Source organism: Rhinopithecus bieti, unplaced genomic scaffold (assembly GCF_001698545.2).
Source record: "Rhinopithecus bieti isolate Rb0 unplaced genomic scaffold, ASM169854v2 scaffold_973, whole genome shotgun sequence".
NCBI lineage: Eukaryota > Metazoa > Chordata > Mammalia > Primates > Cercopithecidae > Rhinopithecus > Rhinopithecus bieti.
Genome location: NW_016803205.1, coordinates 179,222 through 198,780, shown reverse-complemented (window position 1 = coordinate 198,780; position 19,559 = coordinate 179,222). Strand labels below are relative to the sequence as shown.

At 35.9% G+C, this 19,559-nt stretch overlaps 1 protein-coding gene across 2 annotated transcripts in view; it reads right to left on the bottom strand.

Annotated features, from left to right (window-relative positions):
* Positions 1–19,559, bottom strand: part of TNNI3K (TNNI3 interacting kinase) — a 344,598-nt gene that overhangs the window by 175,222 nt on the left and 149,817 nt on the right. For both annotated transcript variants that reach the window (XM_017868932.1, XM_017868921.1), the window contains 6 exons: positions 9,344–9,434; positions 8,736–8,792; positions 7,687–7,779; positions 7,543–7,600; positions 7,222–7,416; positions 6,417–6,521 (listed from right to left, as the gene is read on the bottom strand). In XM_017868932.1, the coding sequence (XP_017724421.1) occupies positions 6,417–6,521; positions 7,222–7,416; positions 7,543–7,600; positions 7,687–7,779; positions 8,736–8,792; positions 9,344–9,434 (599 nt within the window). The remainder of the gene's footprint in view (positions 1–6,416; positions 6,522–7,221; positions 7,417–7,542; positions 7,601–7,686; positions 7,780–8,735; positions 8,793–9,343; positions 9,435–19,559) is intronic.

The window sequence follows — 19,559 nt, the reverse complement described above, 5'->3', positions numbered from 1 at the left end:
TTTAATGAAGGCAAGTGATTCTTCAGGAAAGTTTGTAAATGCTTCCTTAGGCTCTAAGCTCTGCTAGAAAAAGTGTTATGATCTGTTATTCTCACCTGTATCCCTGGGGCATGGCATAGACCCTAGATCATATTGTGCATTCAATAAGTATTTTATATTATTTAATTAAATGACATTTTTAAAGCGCAAATGAGTAAAAAGAATGGATAAAATTTAAAATGCCACTTGTGATGACTGGTTTTACACTAGAGAATCACAGATACAGGGCTGTCAAGGATTTCACGAGTTTTAATGGGTTCTCTTGCAGGACTTTTATAAGTATGGTAATACAATCAGTTAATTGGTCTAAATACAGGTATTCAGAAGTCTCCTGAAGATGATATTTGCCAATGGATGCAAAATTCTTTCTGTATAAGCATTTATTAGAGAAGTCACAAGTTAAAGAAATAGCTGGGAGAGGGATTCTGGAACATATGGAATTTCAGGAACACAAAATTAGAAAATTAATGATTTGTTTATTTTACTTAACTCTTGTGTTTTCTTACATGCAGGAATTTTATATTTTGCATTCAACTGAGAGGCAAATGCATATATCAAATTAAAAGCAACTATTACAATTTTCTATCAATAATATTTTTCTTTGGCACTTCCTAAAATCTTCACTATTTTAGTTAAATGTCATCTTCAAAATTAAGATTCTTTTAGCTCATAACAGCTCTGTTTTTTTAAATTACCTATCATTTGTCATTGGAAAGTTGGCTATTTTAAAATTATCACTCATTATTTTCCTTTATACCCACCAGAATAAGCTGACAGTCAAAAACAGTGAGTCCTTCTCAGATCCAGACCCCAAAATAATTAGTTATATCATATAAAAAAATCTCTGTACGTATGAGAATATTGTTGTAACCCTTCAATGGGTTCTCCTTGCCCGGTGCCTAGATAAATTTGATTTATCAAGACAGGGGAGAATTGCAATAGAGAAAAGTTTAATTCACGCACAGCCAGCTGCACAGGAAAGAAGAATGTTATTATTACTCAAATCAGTCTCCTCAAAAACGTGGGGATGGGATTGTCAAGGAAAACTTGGTGGGTAGGGTCTGAAAGTGGGGAATACTGATTGGTTGGGTTGGCGATGAAATCATAGGGTGTCAAAGCTGTCCTCTTGATGCTGAGTCAGTCTCCTGGGGCCAGGAGACCAGATGACCCAGTTTATCAGTCTGGGTGGTACCAGCCGAGTCATCCTGTATAGCCTCAGCAAAATACCTCAAGCACTGATCTTAGGTTTTGCAATAGTGATGTTATCCCCAGAAGCAATTTGGGGAGGTTTCGAATCTTGCAGCCTCCAGCTATGTGATTCCTAAACCATTATTTCTAATCTTGTGGCTAATTTGTTAGTCCTGTGAAGGTAGTCTAGTCCCCAGGCAGGAAAGAGGTTTGTTTTGGGAAAGAGCTATTATTGTCTTAGTTTCAAATTCCTCCCAAAGTTATTTTGGACTATGTCCAGGAATGAACAAGAACAGCTTGCAGGTTAGAAGCAAATGGAGTCAAGTCAGATCTTTCAGTCATAATTTTCTCAGTTATACCATTTGCAAAGGTGGTTTTAATTGTGGAGTGTTTTTCCATCCCCAATATTAAAGGGAACAAATGAGGGATTAAGAGTAATAAAAAATGCATTTTGTATGGTGCTTCACAGTTTATAAAATGGTTTCATATACATATTTCATGTGAATGTCATGTGCATCTTGTGATGGAGGTTATCACTATTTAATTCCTTACAGTGTCAGTGTAACATATATAACACTATGTATTTAAACAAGGAGAATACCATATATTTGATCCATATATGTTTGCAGTGATGTTTCTGCTTCAATCTCAAACAATTTGAAAAATATACTTTTCCAAGAAAAACACACGGCTTCTAGTATTAAGTAAAAAGCTTAATGACTAGCAAGCTCCAACGCCACAAAATGAATGTATATATTAGGCCAAATATAAGTTGGTAGGTGGTAAGGTCTACAGCAAATTAGAGATGTGCATTTCTGCTTGAATTATGAACATTTTCAAAATTAAGCACTATGGGCCAAACAAAACCTATCTGCATGCTTTCTATGCAACATCTGTTCCACACCAGCAGAACATGGAGTGTGAAAGAAGAAATAAAGCAGGAACACAGAAGCATAAGACGATGACATGAGAAACTGTTTGGGTCACAGGAATTGACTTTTTAAAAGATTAAAGTACAGAGAGTAAGGTTGATAAATATTGCTGATGCCCATTCAATATCATCAATATGCTCCTTCTATCTCTCTCTTCTGACATGGTTTTGCTGTTGTTTTTACAGTAGAAGATACAGAATAATACAGACTTAGTCTCTTTAGTCAGTTTCCTTGTCTGTAAAATGGAAATAATAATAACTATCCCCTAGAGTTGTGTGGTTAAATGAAAGCATGACAAAGGCTTAGCAAAGCTCCTTTCACATAGTGATAAATAAACGGTAGGTATTATCATTATCATCATTTCCATTGAAAATAACTACTTTCTTACTCCTTCCTTGAACTTTTCCTTAGTGTATATACTTGGCCCTCTAAATCCACAGGTTTCACTTCTGTTGATTCAACTAATCATGGATCAAAAAAATGTTTAAAAGATTGTGTCTGTATTGAAGACGTATAGACTCTTTTTCCTTTATCATTATACCCTAGACAATACAGTGCAAGAACTATTTACATAGCATTTACATTGTACTAGATATTATAGGTAATCTTGCAATGATTTAAAGTACAGGAGAGGATGTGCATAGGAAATACGCAAATACTACAGTGATTAATACCAGGGACTTGAGCATTCTCAGACTTTGGTATCCTTGAGAGGTCCTGGAACCAATCTCCTGCAGATACCAAGGGACATTTACTGAAGATCAAAATTAACTTTCAGAACTGGAAGGTAAAACCCTCAGTTGGCTTTGCTTGCCATGGGAAAAATAGAGTTCTTTTTTTTTTTCACTCAAATAATTGCAACAACTACAAACTCAAATATAAAAGTGTCCTATCCTGTGGGCTCAAACACCCTTTTCCCTTTAAAATTATAAAAGTTATTGGGCAAGTTGGATGCTATACACAAGTAGTCATACTTACACCAATTACATCATTGCTTTGTAAAATGACGTTCATAGAAATGCCACGAGAATTTGGTTCAGTTAAAAAATATTAATTAGATATCTTCTCTGTGTAAGACATAATGCTCAGTTCAGAAAATGTGAGATGAAGAGAGCAGTCTCTGACCTTGAAACCCTGACTTGCCCAGGCTAATGGGGAATATAAAAATATAAACCGACCATGTCAATACAAATGCAAATAAGTGTACGAGTTTCCCAACCTCTGATGTGCATCTTTCTCTCTACTTCTTTGAGTGAGACTTTCCAGGTACTATGCTAAAGCAGAGGTTAGTATGCTGTGAAAACCCTGAGAAAAGATTAATGCCTGTTCTTCAAACTCTACATTTAGCTCCACATATGCTAAGAAGCATTCTACTCCACTTTCATCTTTGACTTATTTGAAATCCTCTCAAAGTTACTATTTCATCATTTTGACCCTTAGTTATTTTCTATATAAAGTGGAACTTGAGTTGCTTTCTGGGTATATGTCTTATACAGCCAAGTAGTGCAGTAAGCTCTCTGAGGGAAAGGACCCAGGCTCTTTTGAGCCATGTACAATGCTACATATGCACGCATCTGAAAAACAAAGTTTTGCTGTTGCTAGCAGATTAAAGATTGATAGAAAATGGTCTACAAATAATTGATACAATAGTTTGGGACTCTGTCATAATGAAGGCACCTATAAAATGGTGTTTCATAAAATTTTAAAACTTTTTGAGGCAATTAAGCATTTAGGTTAGATTAGAGGCAGCACAAATTGTAGATATAAACCTATATTGGCTATATAGTAAACGTTCTGTTTTTATTTTAATCAACATTTATATTTTTGGTCCTGCCCAACAACTGGTGGTAACAACTTGCACATAACTCACAGGGCAACAGAATATATAATGGCCCCACAAATGAAGAGTTACAGCTAGAGAAAACTTGCAATGATTACTTATTGCAATGATTACTCGTTTGTTTTAACACCATGTGCAAAAATGTTTGGGATGGAAAGATAATACTCTTAAAATGCAAAGTCATCAGTTTATATTATGCTAATTTATCATCTAAATCTGTTTCTGAAACAGTTAAATGTTTGTTAATGTAAATGTTTCGTTTGAAATTAAGAAAGGTAAAGAACTAATAGCTAACAACTAAGAAATGACTTTTATGTGAAAACTAGTAAATAATTATAAATAGATTTAGACTTATATATGTTTACATTCAATATCTAAGATTCTACCACTCACGTATCTGATTTATCTCTCCAATCTTTCATATCTATCTGAGAAGAGAAAAATAGCTGAGGGCAGTCTGAGCTGTATGAGCAACACAAAATTTATCAGGCCCAGAGAGATATGAGCATGGGACTTTAGTTATGTCTCCAATCTCCATTCCCCTGGGGCAATAGTGTAAAGACATTTTGTTCCTGACTAGCTGTGTTACCCATTATCTTTATGTTCCTATAATTTTTGATTAAAGAATAAGGTATAGCCAATCAAAAGCTTATATTATTTTAATCTAAATTCTTGGTAAACAACTTAAAAACTGCTTTTTCTTAGAAACTAACTTGTAATCACTGCTAATTGGAGTATGTATTCAGGACAACTTGAATCCATGCTCATGAGTAATGATCCTTAAGCTCTGAGCTTGAATAAACTCTGTATTTTGTTATTTAAAGTTGACATGCCTCTTCCTTTCATTTCCACTGCCACTAGTGAAATTCTGCTTTTCATTACTTCTTATCCAGATTACTGCAACAACTGCCTCACTAGTTTCTTGACCTTCCCTTCAAGTTGATATTTTACCAGATGCCAGATTAATCTTTCAGTAATATAGCTCCAAATGTGTGATTTTCAGGTCAAACATCTTCATTGTCTCCTTACAGAAAGAAAATCTGAAATACCTTAGCAATAGCATTCACTGGCGTCTGTGCTCTTGTTTTATTTTTCTATACTTTTTCCCAATTGTCCACTTCATACATTATACACACTACATACATTTATACACTCTGTACACTAAAATGAAACTATAGTTCCTATATATACCTTTAACTTTCTAATCTCTATGATTTTATTAATGTCTTCCATAAGCCTATAGGATGCTCTTCCAAACTCTACCCGTCTTTCAGGACCAAGCTCATATGTCATCCCTTCCATGGAATTGTCGTTAGAATCCTCAGAAGCAATTAATATTCTTATTCCTGAAATTTTTTTACTATATCTTGTATATAACTTATTATTTTATACCTAAAATACATTTAGGTAAGTATTTTTCTTCTCTACATAGAGTGTGAAAACTCCTTAAATGTAGTCTATGAACATCCCACTTTGTAAGCTCTACTGTGCTGAAAATAATCTTTAAACATAGATGTTCAAATAGTTGTTGACCAAATGACTGACTAGAGTAATTAATATTTAGTAGCTTCAGAACTGTAAAGCTTTTATAAAGGACTGTATATGCAATTTATCTGAATCTTATTGATTATCATAAAATGAAAGTGATTGATATGGAATAATCTAACTTGCTTCATAAACTAAATCAGTGTTTGTCCAACTATTCTCTACAGCACCTTTGGGCTTCCACAGAGGTGGCGCAGGAATATCTCTCCTTAGCAGTGGGAAAGGGGAAGTAAATAGAGTTTTCTCCTCCCCACTTTACCTTCACCCAACACTGCTCCATTTTGTATATTGGCCTTTCCTATAAGACTTTACTCAGAGAACGTTTTCACCATTTAGGAAAAGTTTTGAGATACCTCGGGGTTCCACCACTGAACAGTCTGATTTCATATTTGTTTCACACGGAATCCTCTTTACCTGATAACTAGGTAAATAAGCTGTCGTGGTTAAGCTGAATTTACTAATATAAACATACAAAAATGGTAGCACAAAGTACGTTTCAGATAATTTTATATCAGGAGCTACTCCAACACTTCCCTTTATAGGAGACATATCATTTTTTAATAGCCATTTAGCTCACTGCTTGATCTGACCTTACTGACCTGGGAACTAGTTAGCTGATGCATCTTACAGATAGTACTATATTTGTGAACATTCTTCATAGATTTAAAAGATCCCTGAGAAGCAGTTATATAGCTTTCTACTCCTTAAAAGACAATGACAAAACTTTCTATTGCCTAAGCTTATGGTAGCCTGTCCTCTTACCCACAGAGCACCCTGATCTGCAATAAGTCTAAAATGTATCTTCACTGAAATCTGTCTTAAACTCACAGTTAAGTTATACCTTCTGAGTTCATTATTTAGGATAAAAATACCTGTTCAAGTCACGATGTATAATTGGCTGTGTCAGGTTGTGAAGGTACTCCATGCCTTTGGCAACATCTACTGCAATAATTAATTTAGACTGCAAATCAAGAATCCTACAATTTAAAAATAGATTTAATAGAGACGAAATGGTCAAAACGAATACCAAAAAAGTAAATGATGTGTGAGAGTTGTTATTTTGTATAATCTTAACCATTTTTTCTTTCTTGAGGGTTAAGCTAGAAATTCAACAAATCTGAAAAAATAGCTTTCCTACCTCAGAAAATGCTTAATTATGAATCAGTTAAGATACACGGTATCCCTTGTTTAAGATATTATACTTGGTTTTATAATTTATTTATAATACTATACTTAATTTCTTTGTAATATTGTAAAATGAAATCCATTTTAATCACTGAATGAAACTACATTCTAATTACTATATGCATAAACTCAGGAAGTGAATTCATATTGGATTTGTGCAAGAACACTTTTTTTAAACTTTATTTTATTCTGAGCTTACATATATCTTCTTTATCAGTATTTCAAATTTAGCCTAATTATTTTAAGCTCCAGTTTCCAATTTAAATTCCTTAAATTTGTTATCTTCAACTGAATTTCTGTTAAGAAAGCACAGAGTATTTCTATTCATTGAAAGACAATTATTAGCAATATTAAAAATGCCACACTTGCTAGCAGCACTCAGATTTCAAAAGGTAAAGGCTCATCCAATGAAAAAGCCTCTGAAGTATTGCAAGAGTAATTCCAAAATTCTAATGGTATGTCCAAGGATAAATCAGAACAAAAGACCCATACCTTTTCTGCTCATGAAGGAGGGAGAACAGAGAACCCCCTGATATGTATTGAGTGACAATGGCAAACTGGCTGGGATCATTCAAGCAAGCGCCCACAAACTGAATTACACAGGGATGATTGAGCTGGCAGAGAATGGACACCTCTCGGCAAAACATATCCACATCTGACTTGGAGCAGTAGGTATTGGCTCGATAACTGGAAATGGCAGCAACAGAAAATTCTCAGTAAACAGATGGATCCAAACAAGGGGCTTGCCATGCATATGCTTCTCAAAGGTCACAATTCCACCTGGATGCTAATTTTTTTCATTTGCTTGCTTACCGTTTTATAGCCACTATTTTATTTCTGCATCGTCCTTTATATACTTTCCCAAAAGAACCTACAATTTTTTAAAATAAATAAATAAACACACATTAACTTGAGCTCATTCAACTAAACCAGACCTTTATTTTTTTTTTAAGTTACCTGAGCCGATAATCTCATGGAACTCAATTTCTGAGAGCTGAAGATGGAAATGTGAAGGCAATCCTGCTCTCAGGAGGAGAATATCTGCCTTCTCTGCAAACAGAAATTGTCATTTTATTTTTTAAGGTGAAAAGCTCACATGTGGATGTGTATACACATGCATATATATGTTTAACTAAAAACATAATTTCCTAAAAACATTTAATTTTAAATTTTCCAACTGTAATTGACTACTTGAAGATGCTAAAACCTTAACCCAAATGATCCCTGCCCCGCTGCATTAAAATCATGTTAGTTTTACGTCTTGATTACTCACTCCTGGTTACCAGCGCTAAGGGTTTATTCCTGATCTGATCACCAACCAGCTTGCCTGCATGACATGGCAACCCTGGAGTCCAGTCCATATCACATTATGATAAAGGTTCTGATCTGGTAACTCTCTTCAGTCTATTCCACTAGGCTTAGCCAAATATCCATAAACGAACCTCAAAGGGATGCCAATTAAATGACAGGAAATAAGCCTATGAATTATTCTAAGGAAACACTAAAAAAAAACACTGTTAAAAGACTTTAAATTCCAAATAGTTAAATATATATTTACATTTGAATCAAAGTTTTTACTTTTCTGGTCCAATGTTATTCATTTCTGTGTGAAGTATACATTTAAAAAAGGTCCCAAAATACTACTTATTGGGGATATTTTGAAAATAATATATATTTTCATACATGTTTTCTAGTCCCAATTCTTCTTAAAGAAATATTAATATTTATAATTCATTTTATAAAAAACAGAAACATCTAAACAGTCCTGTGAGAATTTGATTTTCTTTAATAGTCATGTGAAATTTTCACTGTTATTATATCTTCATGCAATGAAAGGAGATAAAGGGTAAGGTTAATTATGAAAAGAATGGTCTGTCGATAATATTTGTTGTGCTTGTAAAATAGTCATCATTTGTAATATGTAAGACAAAATTGAAAATTATATTTGAAGCAACAGTTGTTATCCTTAGTAATGAAATACAACACTTGTCCCAGATTATTAGTACCTTTGGTCATGCTTTTAATCTTCCCCAAGGGGGATGGAACAGACACATAGGAGCCATCTAGAAATTAAATTATATAATAGAGTTGAAAGTAGCAATCAGTTTTTTCTACATAAAAGTTCAACATTATAAAAATAAGCAGGTGACGAAACCAAGTAAAACTATAGCTTCAGGCCCAAATCTTTCTCTGGATACTGAAATTGTACTGCAAGTGTTTATTTAGAAAGTGCATAAAAAGATTTTTTAGAAAATCCAAGTTGTAACAGACTAGCAGATTTGTGTCTGGATATGAGTATTCAGTAATAGATTACTGAAATGGAAAACGACTGCTCTCAGCTTATCCAGGCCTTCCTAGTCGTGCACAAGCCTCATAAACATCCAGTCTGGGAAATGTTAAACTTGGAGGAGCTGCAGATTGGTGAGTTAGAAAATAGCTGAAATGGAGGCTTCTTTACGTTCAGCCTCTCCCAGACATAAGGTTACTTAAAATAAATCTAATCTGACATAGGCTACTCCCTCCTCCCTAGCCCCAGAATGATAGTAACAGAAACACAGGTTTACCTTTAGGCACAATATTATACAACAATGAAAACTGAATAAGAAAAGGGTACCTCCTCCAGGCTGAGAATATTCATTACAGAGCAATTCATCTTGCGGTCTCTTATAATGCTTCAGGAGTGTGACAATGGCATCATTCCCTTTATGAAAAGATACAACGAACAAAGAGTCCTAAATTTTGTTTAAGTTATTCAGTCTACTCTCAAATCCAAAAATTATTGGAGGTAGCTTACAACATAGGACAAATCATAAGAGATAATGTATTGCAACAGAAATTTAGTTCATTCATTCTTCGGTTCAAAACAATTTCTTAAGACTACCATATGCGAAGCACTATGTCAGGCACTCTACTGGGTACAGGTACTGGTGACACAGTGAACAAAGTGACTATGGTCTTACCCTTAAGACGCTTACAAGGTAGTTGAACAAATAATCAGAAAAATGAGAATTTCTAAATAACGCAATACTAAGTACTATGGGAGTATATAATAAGGGCATGATTGAAAGGGCAAAAAGTACATGTAGTAATCAGGAAAGAGAGATGGATTTGCTGTGATTGAGCAGTACATTTGATTCAGAATTGCAGTATTAGGATAATTTACATAGGTTTTCAGAGACAGCTGGCTGCCTGCCAATATTTGTACTCCTCTTTCACAGGGTGATTTTGTCACTGGGAATTACTGCCCACCCAGTGACATTTTCCTATGTACCTTGCATCCAACTGTGGCTTTGTGACATATTTTCATGAAGGCAATATGAGCAAAAGTGAAGTAACCTCCAAATCTGTGCCTTAAGAAACAGGTGAGCCTTCTCTACTCTTCCCATTTGCTGGCTAGATGCAGAAGGCTCCGAGGCTCTGAGGGTTGAAGAAAGCCATCCGGGTGGGCAGAAATGCCCATCCTGGAGTCCTATATGAGAAACACTTTTCTATTATAACACCACCAACATTCTAGGGTTTACTAGTTACACGAGGGGCTTATTACTGTGAAGGATAAAAAATGTCAAATGATCCTCTGAGTAATGCAATGTTTTTCAATAAAATTAAACTTCGATACTGTTTTAATGCGTTCACTACAAAAATAATCTATGAAGCAAATTTACCAAAGAGAAAAACAGCCAGCCTTAAAGATCTTGCCATAGGATTTGTGGAATACAACAGAGCTCATTGTAAAACTGGCAAACATAAGGAATTAAAAAAGCATAAATACTTATCCATCACAAAGGATCTGTAATTAACATGAATTAAGCATATACCTAGCTTATATAGAGAGTATATGCTGAGATTTGCTTTCCTTTCAAATTTTCCCTTCCCCCAAAACTTTAAATGAACAGTGCATTCAAGATTATGAGGTGGAAAAATTACGGTGTTTACAAGCACGAAAAGCTTTTCCAAAGGCAACAAGGCTAAGATTCTTCGAGAAAAAAAATGCATTGTGGTTACAATTGCTAAAACTGGTAGCAAAACTTAAATCTACGTAGTTTAAAAAACTAGTGTCCATTTTCTTATCATCTCCAGCTTTCTATTCATGACTGGTGGATCTCCAATTTTCTCAAATCAAAGACATAAGTTATAATGAAATAACGTGGGGGGCAGTCCCATTGGCATTTTTTCTTTGGACCGTAGTAAGCTCACAATCAGGGAAACCTTACGACATTAAGGACATTAGCCAACAAACAAATTTCTATGGGAAGCACCTAATAGGCAGAGAGAATAGATAATGTAGTAGTCTCAAGATGGGAGCAAACATACCATGTTTAGAGAATGAAAGAAGGCCAGTGTGGCTTCACAAGCAAGGATGAGAGTGGCATCAGATTTGGTTGGAGAGGTAGGCAAGTGTACTTCACGTGGACTAGTGCTTCCCAAACTTTTTACTGTGTATAAGAATCACTTGGAGTGCAAGTTCAAACTGATTCCTGAACCCCGTCCCAATAGATTATGATTGAAAAAGTCTGTAGTAGGGGCTGAGTGTTGCGGTTCTAACAAGGTCCCAGGTGATGCTCATCAGCAATCTGCACTTTGACTATGACTGATGTAGCGCTTTACAGGTGAGGAGAAGGAAATCAGATTTTCGTGTAGTGTAGGCGAGATGGGGAGCCGCTGAAGCATTTTAATTAGTTAAAGGATGTGATTTGTTTTTCTTTTTAAAAAGATCCTCATCTACAGGTTAGAAATGATAATCCACCCTTGTAAGATTGTTGTAAAAATTACCTAAGATGATGTATGTAATATGCCTTACAGTTCTAACACATCAATGTGCCTTTTGGGTCTTGTCACTGCTTTTCACTTTACTTTTGCCCCAAGAATTGTAGGTGAACTCGGAAACTCCTTTTGGAACTTCAGAAGAATCTTCTAAATACCAGTCTATTCATTTTCTATTGCTGCTATTGCCAGTTATGACAAACATAGTGATTTGAACAACACAAATTTATTATAACATAATTCAGGAGGTCAAAAGTTCAGCATGGTTTTCTCTGAGCTGAAATCAAGGTGTCAGCAGGACTGCATTTCTTTCTAGAGTCCTTAGGAGATAATTGGTTTCCTTGACTTTTCCAAGTTTCAGAGGCCACCCACATTCCTTGGCTTGTAGCCTCCTTCCTATAGCTTCAAAGCCAGCAATGGTTGGCTTAGTCCTCATATCATATTACTCTGACCTCTGCTTCTGCCCCCCCTTTTCCATATTACAATGAGCCCACTAGGATAATCCAGGATAATCTATCTCTTAAAGTCAGCTAAATAACAACCTTGATTCTTCCCTATGTAAGGCAGCCTACTTACAGTTCCAACGAACAGGACCTGAACATCTTTGGCGGGGGGCATTACTCTACCTCCTTGATTCTTCCCCATGTGAGGTAGCCTGCTTACAGTTCCAGTGAACAGGAACTGAACATCTTTGAGGCGGCATTACTCTACCTACCACATCCAGTTTCATGAAGATTTCAGTGTGCCTGTGTCTTGCTTGTGTGTTGGTACTGCCTGCTATTGAGCGTTTCCTTTTCTTGCTTTGGTGGCCATTTTAACCTCAGGATAAAAGTAGTTCTACAGACCAAAAATTCCTTTGGAATTAAAATTTGGCCGACTGCCTTGACTCACACCCTGTTGTTTTGTGAGGCTGAGGTGAGGGGATTGTTTGAGGCCAGGAGTTGACTGGGCAACATAGCATGACCCCTATCTCTAAACAAAATTTTTTTTTGAATTAGTGGGACATGGTAGCATCTGCCCGTACTGCCAGCTACTGGGGAGACCGAGGTGGGAAAATCTCTTGAATCCAGGAGTTCAAGATTGTAGCAAGCTATGATCACACCATTGCACTCTATCCTGGGCTAGACCTGGGTGAGACCCTGTCTCTAAAATAACGATAATAATAATAATAATACCCTTCATCTGTTCCTTGCTAGATTCACAGATTCTAAGGTTTTTTGTTTGTTTGTTTGTTTGTTTGTTTGTTTTTCCTCCCTTCACACTCTCTGATCCCACATTAATAGGACCTATAGTGTTTTTGGAATCTTCCTTTTACTTAATTTGGTCTTCAAGCGTTTGGGCCCAGGAAAACACAAAACAAAACTTTTCTTATTTCTGTTTTCCTAGGAGAGACTTCTTGGGGATAAAACAACCCAAACCCCTAGCATTTACCCAAGCACAACAAAGCTTAATTCACAGAGCCCACCTTCCAGTCTATCTCAGCCCCTCTATAGAACTGACATCAGCTGACAGACGAGAGGGCCTCATGCTTTCCCCAGTGAAGCAGAAAGTTGCATCCTGAATCCTGAGTGCCTGTGTGAGTTAGTGATCACACCCTTGATGTTACCTTTCATTTCAACAGCTCTCTTGGCTCCACTTGCTCTGAGCAGTTTTCATTTCCTGCCAGCACAGTGGCACAATTTGCTGGCATTTTCTTTGGAATGCTTTTCATCAAGAGCCTAATGAGTGCCTGGGCTCTGGCTGATGATAAGCATGAGGCTGCCAGGGAAATGCCAAGAGGCCCCCTCAGCTCTGGAAGGCATCTCCGCCTGATTTCCCACCTCCTGCTAACTGTGGGCTAAGGCACCCACGTATGGGAAATTTTCCATGACTAGAACTGCTCTGACAAGCCACTAAACTACATGCAAAGAAACCCGAAACCCCCTAAAGCCCAGCTCCTGGATGCTTGGCCACAAGGAGTTAAGCAGAAAAATAAACCTTAATGGAGCTCACTAAATGGACTTGTTAAGCCAAACTCTCGATAATGGATACACCCAGATAACCAAGGCACACTAATGGAATACCTCCAGAGATAATCAAACTTCCACTAATTAAATAAAATGCTTTCCTATATCTAAGAATTTACTATCTACACCCAAGCATTTTACCAAAATAGAAGGTTGCTATGTTATTAGCCTAATGCAGCTCTAATGATGATCTGCGCTTTCAGGGTATTATTCACGGGAGCACCTGAGGGTTTTGGCAAATGTGATTCCTCTCCCAGCTTGAAATCTCTTTCATTTCCTGCTCCTCACTCGTCCAGTCCTGTGTGTATTCTCCAAATTCAGTCCTTTCCCTTTAATTTGTCTGCTTGTGTTCCTTTACTTCTTATATTTGGTGTGATTTCTCCCCTTCTTAAATCCTCTTTGCTTTCAACTTTCTTAATAGTTATTTTAAAACCTAGGTTTTGTTTAAGATGATAAGTCAATCCAAGAGACTGTTACAAAGACAGTTTAATATCTACATCATGGTCATATATACAACAGATGCTTTACAATTATTTAAGAAGGGAAGTACGATTTATCTCCCTATAAGGTTGTCTATCTGTCCCCCACAATTTTAACTTAAAAACAATGAAAGCTGATTCTAACCTCTTGCTATGAGAATATTTTAAGAACTAGATCTGGAGATTAGTGGTAAATGATACCAGTACTAAGATCTCCATGATTTGGTGACCCAGAGGCCCTTTGGGTTCATGGCTGTGTAGAGAACATGGAGATTTAGTCTCAGTTACAGAAGGAATTCTCATTGACCTCATATCTCACATGCCCAGGTCATCAAAGGAGCAGCCTGGGCCTTGTTTTATACTTGGCCCAAATAATGAAACTTTCACAGCAATGATAAATATGAGGCTTTGTTCAATATTTTAATATATCCCCTTCCCATTATGTTAAAAACTCGCTCTCCAGAAGCATTGAAAAGTGGAATCAGAGGGTGGCTTTGGACATTTGCCCTTCAATGGATCATCTTCCTCCGGACCACCCTGGTCCCATACACTGTTCATTATTAGATCATTATTAGATCACTGTTCATTATTAGTTCCATGTAGTAGAACATGGAAAAGAATGTTATGTCTAAAATATTTTCCTCCTGTCTCTCTTATTGATTTCAACAAGCATGTATTATTAGATCAGAGGCAACAAAAATTTCTTACTTGCTACATCTTCTCATCACTTAAATATGAAAGATGTCCTAATTTTATATCACAGAGAGGGAACTCACATCCCCTTTGACCCATTATTCTTGTACCTTAATCAGCAGCCCCAGTAAGGATGTCACTAGTCCTTTACCTTAAGAGAAGAATCCACAGGCATGAAGAATGCTTTTGCCAATATATTTTTACATCCAAACTAAATTATTTAGCTATCCTTTCTTTTTCTCTTTTTCTCATTCTGCTTTCCTTTCTGTTTTCTTTTCTTCTTCAAATATGCATTGTGCACCGATGAGGGGCCAGCTCCAATAACATCTTCCCAGAGAGGCCTTCCCCTTCCACGATTACTCAATTTTAGATAGTATCCTTGAATTTTGTGTTCACTATTGCATTTCCTTTTTATTTTATTCATAGCTCTTATTGTTAACCCATATTTTCTATTTGTTTTCTTGCTTGCTGCCTGTGTCTTCAAGTTAGAAATGCAAACTTCCTAAAATCAGGGAGATATTATCTGTTTTACTGTTCCTAGCACTAGAAACTTAGTTCCTAGCACAGTGTCCGTCACACGTTAGGTTGGCAATAAATTTTTGTTGCACGAATGAATGGTACTAGGTATGAGAGAGAGGGATGAAGTAGAAATATTATTTACTCATATTCAATGCTATCTAGTGTAAAACATCATATAAATATGATTTCACTCATTTTATTTAGCCAGGCTCTAGGAATAAAAGGTACAAAATGTGAACGTGTATAATGGTGACTCTTACAATAGTCTGGAAGAGTCAGGAGAGTTGAGACTGTCTTCAAGCTCAACTTGAAAGATGAGGACAAACTGATTAAGCAAAAAGTAGGAGAAAAGCATTCCAGCCAGAATAAAATTTTGCAGTTCCAATGCATGGAAAGAGGAGCTTTAGAACATTCTTTAAAATATTTTGCCTATTTATTTGAATATTAGGATTGTGCGGTTAATAAGGAACCTATGATATTTACAGAAATAGTTACAGAGACAATAGAAAAGTGGTAGTTAGTATTTCTTAGAATATCAGCTCACCATATGCCATGTAGTAGAACACGGAAAAGAATGTTATGTCTAAAATATTTTCCTCCTGTCTCTCTTATTGATTTCAACAAGCATGTATTGAACATCTATTAGGAGTCATCCACTGAATTCAAATTTTTGGAAGACAATGAATTAATGGCCCAAATGCTTGCTCTCAAGAAGTTTACAATTTGGTAAGAGGAGAGAATGTTTCAGTATAAAGTGGTAAACACAGAGATAGAGATGTGCATATAACAAAATAAAATACAAAGAAAGGATGTGTGTGCTAGACTGGAATGTCAGGGAAGACTTTCTAGAAATCTTCAATAAGACTAGGAGACTTCCATAAACTAAGTCTTGAAGACCAAGTGGCAATCATAAATTTAAAGAATGGGGTGACATGGGGAGGACAGAGAGGATATAAAAGCAGATTGGACTGTCATGAGAAAAGTCTTGGAAACATGAAATAACATGATATGTGTAGAGATGATGAGCAGTTCTATACTATTCCTATTAAGTGAATTGACACTGGCTCACAGGGTTATTATGTGGATTTCATAAGTTAATATATGTGAAGTATTTAGAACATGCATGACAGAGAGTGAACACTGAGTGAATGTTGGTGATCTAGTGAGTATGATGATGGTTGTGGCATCTGGGGTTGCCCATGTAACAGGAGTAAGAGGATATGAGGTTCAAGAGGCAAGAAGTACACAAGACGATAAAGTCTCTGTATGTTATGATATCAAGCTGAGACTTTTTCTTATGGGTGACAGTATATCAGAGAAAGGTTTTAGACTGGGGAATAATATGGCCTTATTTGCACCTTGAATATATCTCTGTCTACAGTTGGAAAATTTTAAAATGCTGAGGACAAAAAAGGGCAGTTAGGAGGTTATTAAAATGGATTAGAAAAAGTATTATGGCGATCTGAACTAAAATAGTGATAGTAAAAAATAGAAAAAAGGATGGATTAAAAATTTACTTATTAAACAAAATAAAGAAGACTTTTTGATTGAATGGATAGGATGTGTGCTGGGAGGAGAAGTTAAGGAGGAAAAGGTAATCAAGCATCATTCAAGATTTCTGACCTAAGTGACAAAGTGGATGGTAATACCATTAAGTGACTGATTGAATAAAGGATACATAGTAGAAGAAACAGAATCATGAGGACAAAAAAAATGTTAAGTTCAATTTTGAACTTGTTGAGTTTTGCAGGGTCCTCAGATATCCGAGCAAAGAAATCAAGCAGTCAGTTGGTGTGGTAGTTTGAAAATATGATCACAAATTCTCTGACACTCCTCCTTGACTGTAGAGAAAAACCCTGCTGTAGGAAAGAGGCTTGCAAGTTTGTGCTATAGTTTTAAAATATTGTTTTATATATTTGCATGCAACTATGCACATTAGAATAATGTCTTTGGATTACTTTCATAATATTTTGATTAGTTATTTTCAAAATCTGCTTTATTTTGCTTCAGTTCTGAGGCTTAAAATTAATGGTATAACTTGAGCCATAAATAAGAAATACCAATATAACAAAACACACACTTTTATATATGCAGGGATTGTCCAGAGGCATTTGGCAAGAATATAAGCCCTTCATTAGAGGGTTTATAGTGGATGCCTATTCTAATATATCATAATTTCTAACTGTATGCTAAAGCATGTTATAAATTAGGAAAGACCATGAAATTTGGGAGTTAGGTGGATTCGATTGAATCTCTGCTCTGCATTTACCAATAATATCTACTGCCATTCTTATTGAGACTCTGTTACGTGCCAAGCACTTAAATCTTATCCTTAAACCACATCAGAATTCTGTAAAGTGGTTATTAATATCCTCATTTTGAATTTGAGGGTAAATGCTGAAAGAGGTTAAAGAACTTGCCCAAGGTCATTAAATAATAAGGATGGAGTTTTGGCTTAGATCTAATTTTACAGTGTGTTGGTAAGAGCTTGAATTCTACAATAAGACAGACCCCCTATTTGGTGTTGACGCTCTACTCAACAACTGCATGGGTTGGGCAAGTGTGACTCAACAGCCCTAAGTCTTAATCTCTTTATCTGTAAAATAAAGATAATAACAATTTAAAGGGTTACTTTGATTAAATTATATATACATATACATGCATATGTAAAAGATACTCAATGAACGTAAGTTCTTTTACTATCCATTTTAAGTATGTGAATTCTTACATTATTATACTTCAAAAAACATTTTTGTGAGTTATCTCCCCGCAATGATGAAGGTTCTTTCCATTCTAATGAGAGTTGAGATTATTTTACTCATTTTTTAAAAGAGAGCAGCTAAACATGTAAGAAGATAACCAGTATACAAAAACAAAAATTCACACATAGATTCCTTACCCCAATTCACTCTTGCACACTGAACTAGTATCACTAAACTAAGTAACTAAACTTGAAATAGACAGGAATTCAATATAGAAAAAGCCTGGGAGTTCATAATCCACTGGTGAAAATTTATCAAATAATGTAATGTATCTCTCTCTTCTTACTTGTACTCCTCTCCCACCCTCATCTCTCAGTTATTTTTTTACTGTCTAAAAACTGTAGAAACTCATGACTGTAAGATTTCATTACTTTAAGAGAACACACTATAGGACATTTACTACAAATAATTCACACAATACTATACTTGTCAAAAGGAATGAACAAAGTATATATCATGGTAGAGGAGCCTTGATTTTTATTGTTTTTGCTCACTTATTCACTAATTCTCCACCTCCAGCTTCTTGTCACTGTGAATTAGGCGCCTTTGCCGTATACAAATATTGTATTCTGGGTAATTAGATATTGTGATAGGAGCCTCTGTGTATTACTTTAACTGGTGTCAGCACTGAAGTGAATAAGAAGTTTTTAGTTATGTTTCTAGTTTGGGTTATTTTCTGAGCCTAAACAGCCTGATATAAAGGAGTGCTTTTCTTTGTCAAAGGCAGCCTTTTCAAATCTAACTGCCAAACACACTATTGAGCTATGTGTTCAATTCTAATTGGCTGAGATCTTTTCAATTCGGCAGTTTCATCTTTAATGCAATGGATGTAAGATTATGTGTAGGTCTTTTCAATGGGTTTTCCATACTAGTGATTAGGGCAGAGGATTTGAACATAAGCAGGCTGCTGGCTATTTCTTCTGACCAATTTAAATTGATTCATACAGGTCCTTTGTACCACAGGGAAAGGGCAGAACAAATCCAAGTGAGTGAGACAGCGATCACTACACTTTCAGATGGAATAGTAGAAATGAAGAAGGGGGGAGATGGGGAGGGGAAACACTCTAAATACTGTAAAATTGGAGCTCTAAGCAGTCTGGCAGATAAATATTGAAACTTAAACAGTAGGCTTCTGTGTAGGATGAAGGTCACCAGGAAAATTATTTTCAAGATTGATTTTGATATATTTAGGTTAGAAGAGCTATGCGAACAGAAAGCATTCTTTATATCTGATTCCACAGGGAACCATAGTGAGTAAGCCCTTTTCTGAAAATATTCCAAAAGAGTATATATAACTCTTCCAGAACTCCAAATCACACTTCAATGTGCCATATCTGAATAGTAGAAAGAAGGACAGCTAAAATTTAGCTTGGGTCAGGTGAAAACTTTGACTTAGAGCCATTCAGACAGAGACGGGTGCTGCTGAGAAAGACTCCACAGTTTTCTGTTAAGAGATTAGACTAGGATGGACTATTTAAATTGAATGTATCCAAAAGTACACCTATTCAAATAGACACCCTTGATTGTGAAGCTCCCTTCTTGTTTATCTCTCCTGAGACATGATAGGGTACATGGGAAACCACAATGGGGCCATTCTTACATCAAATAAA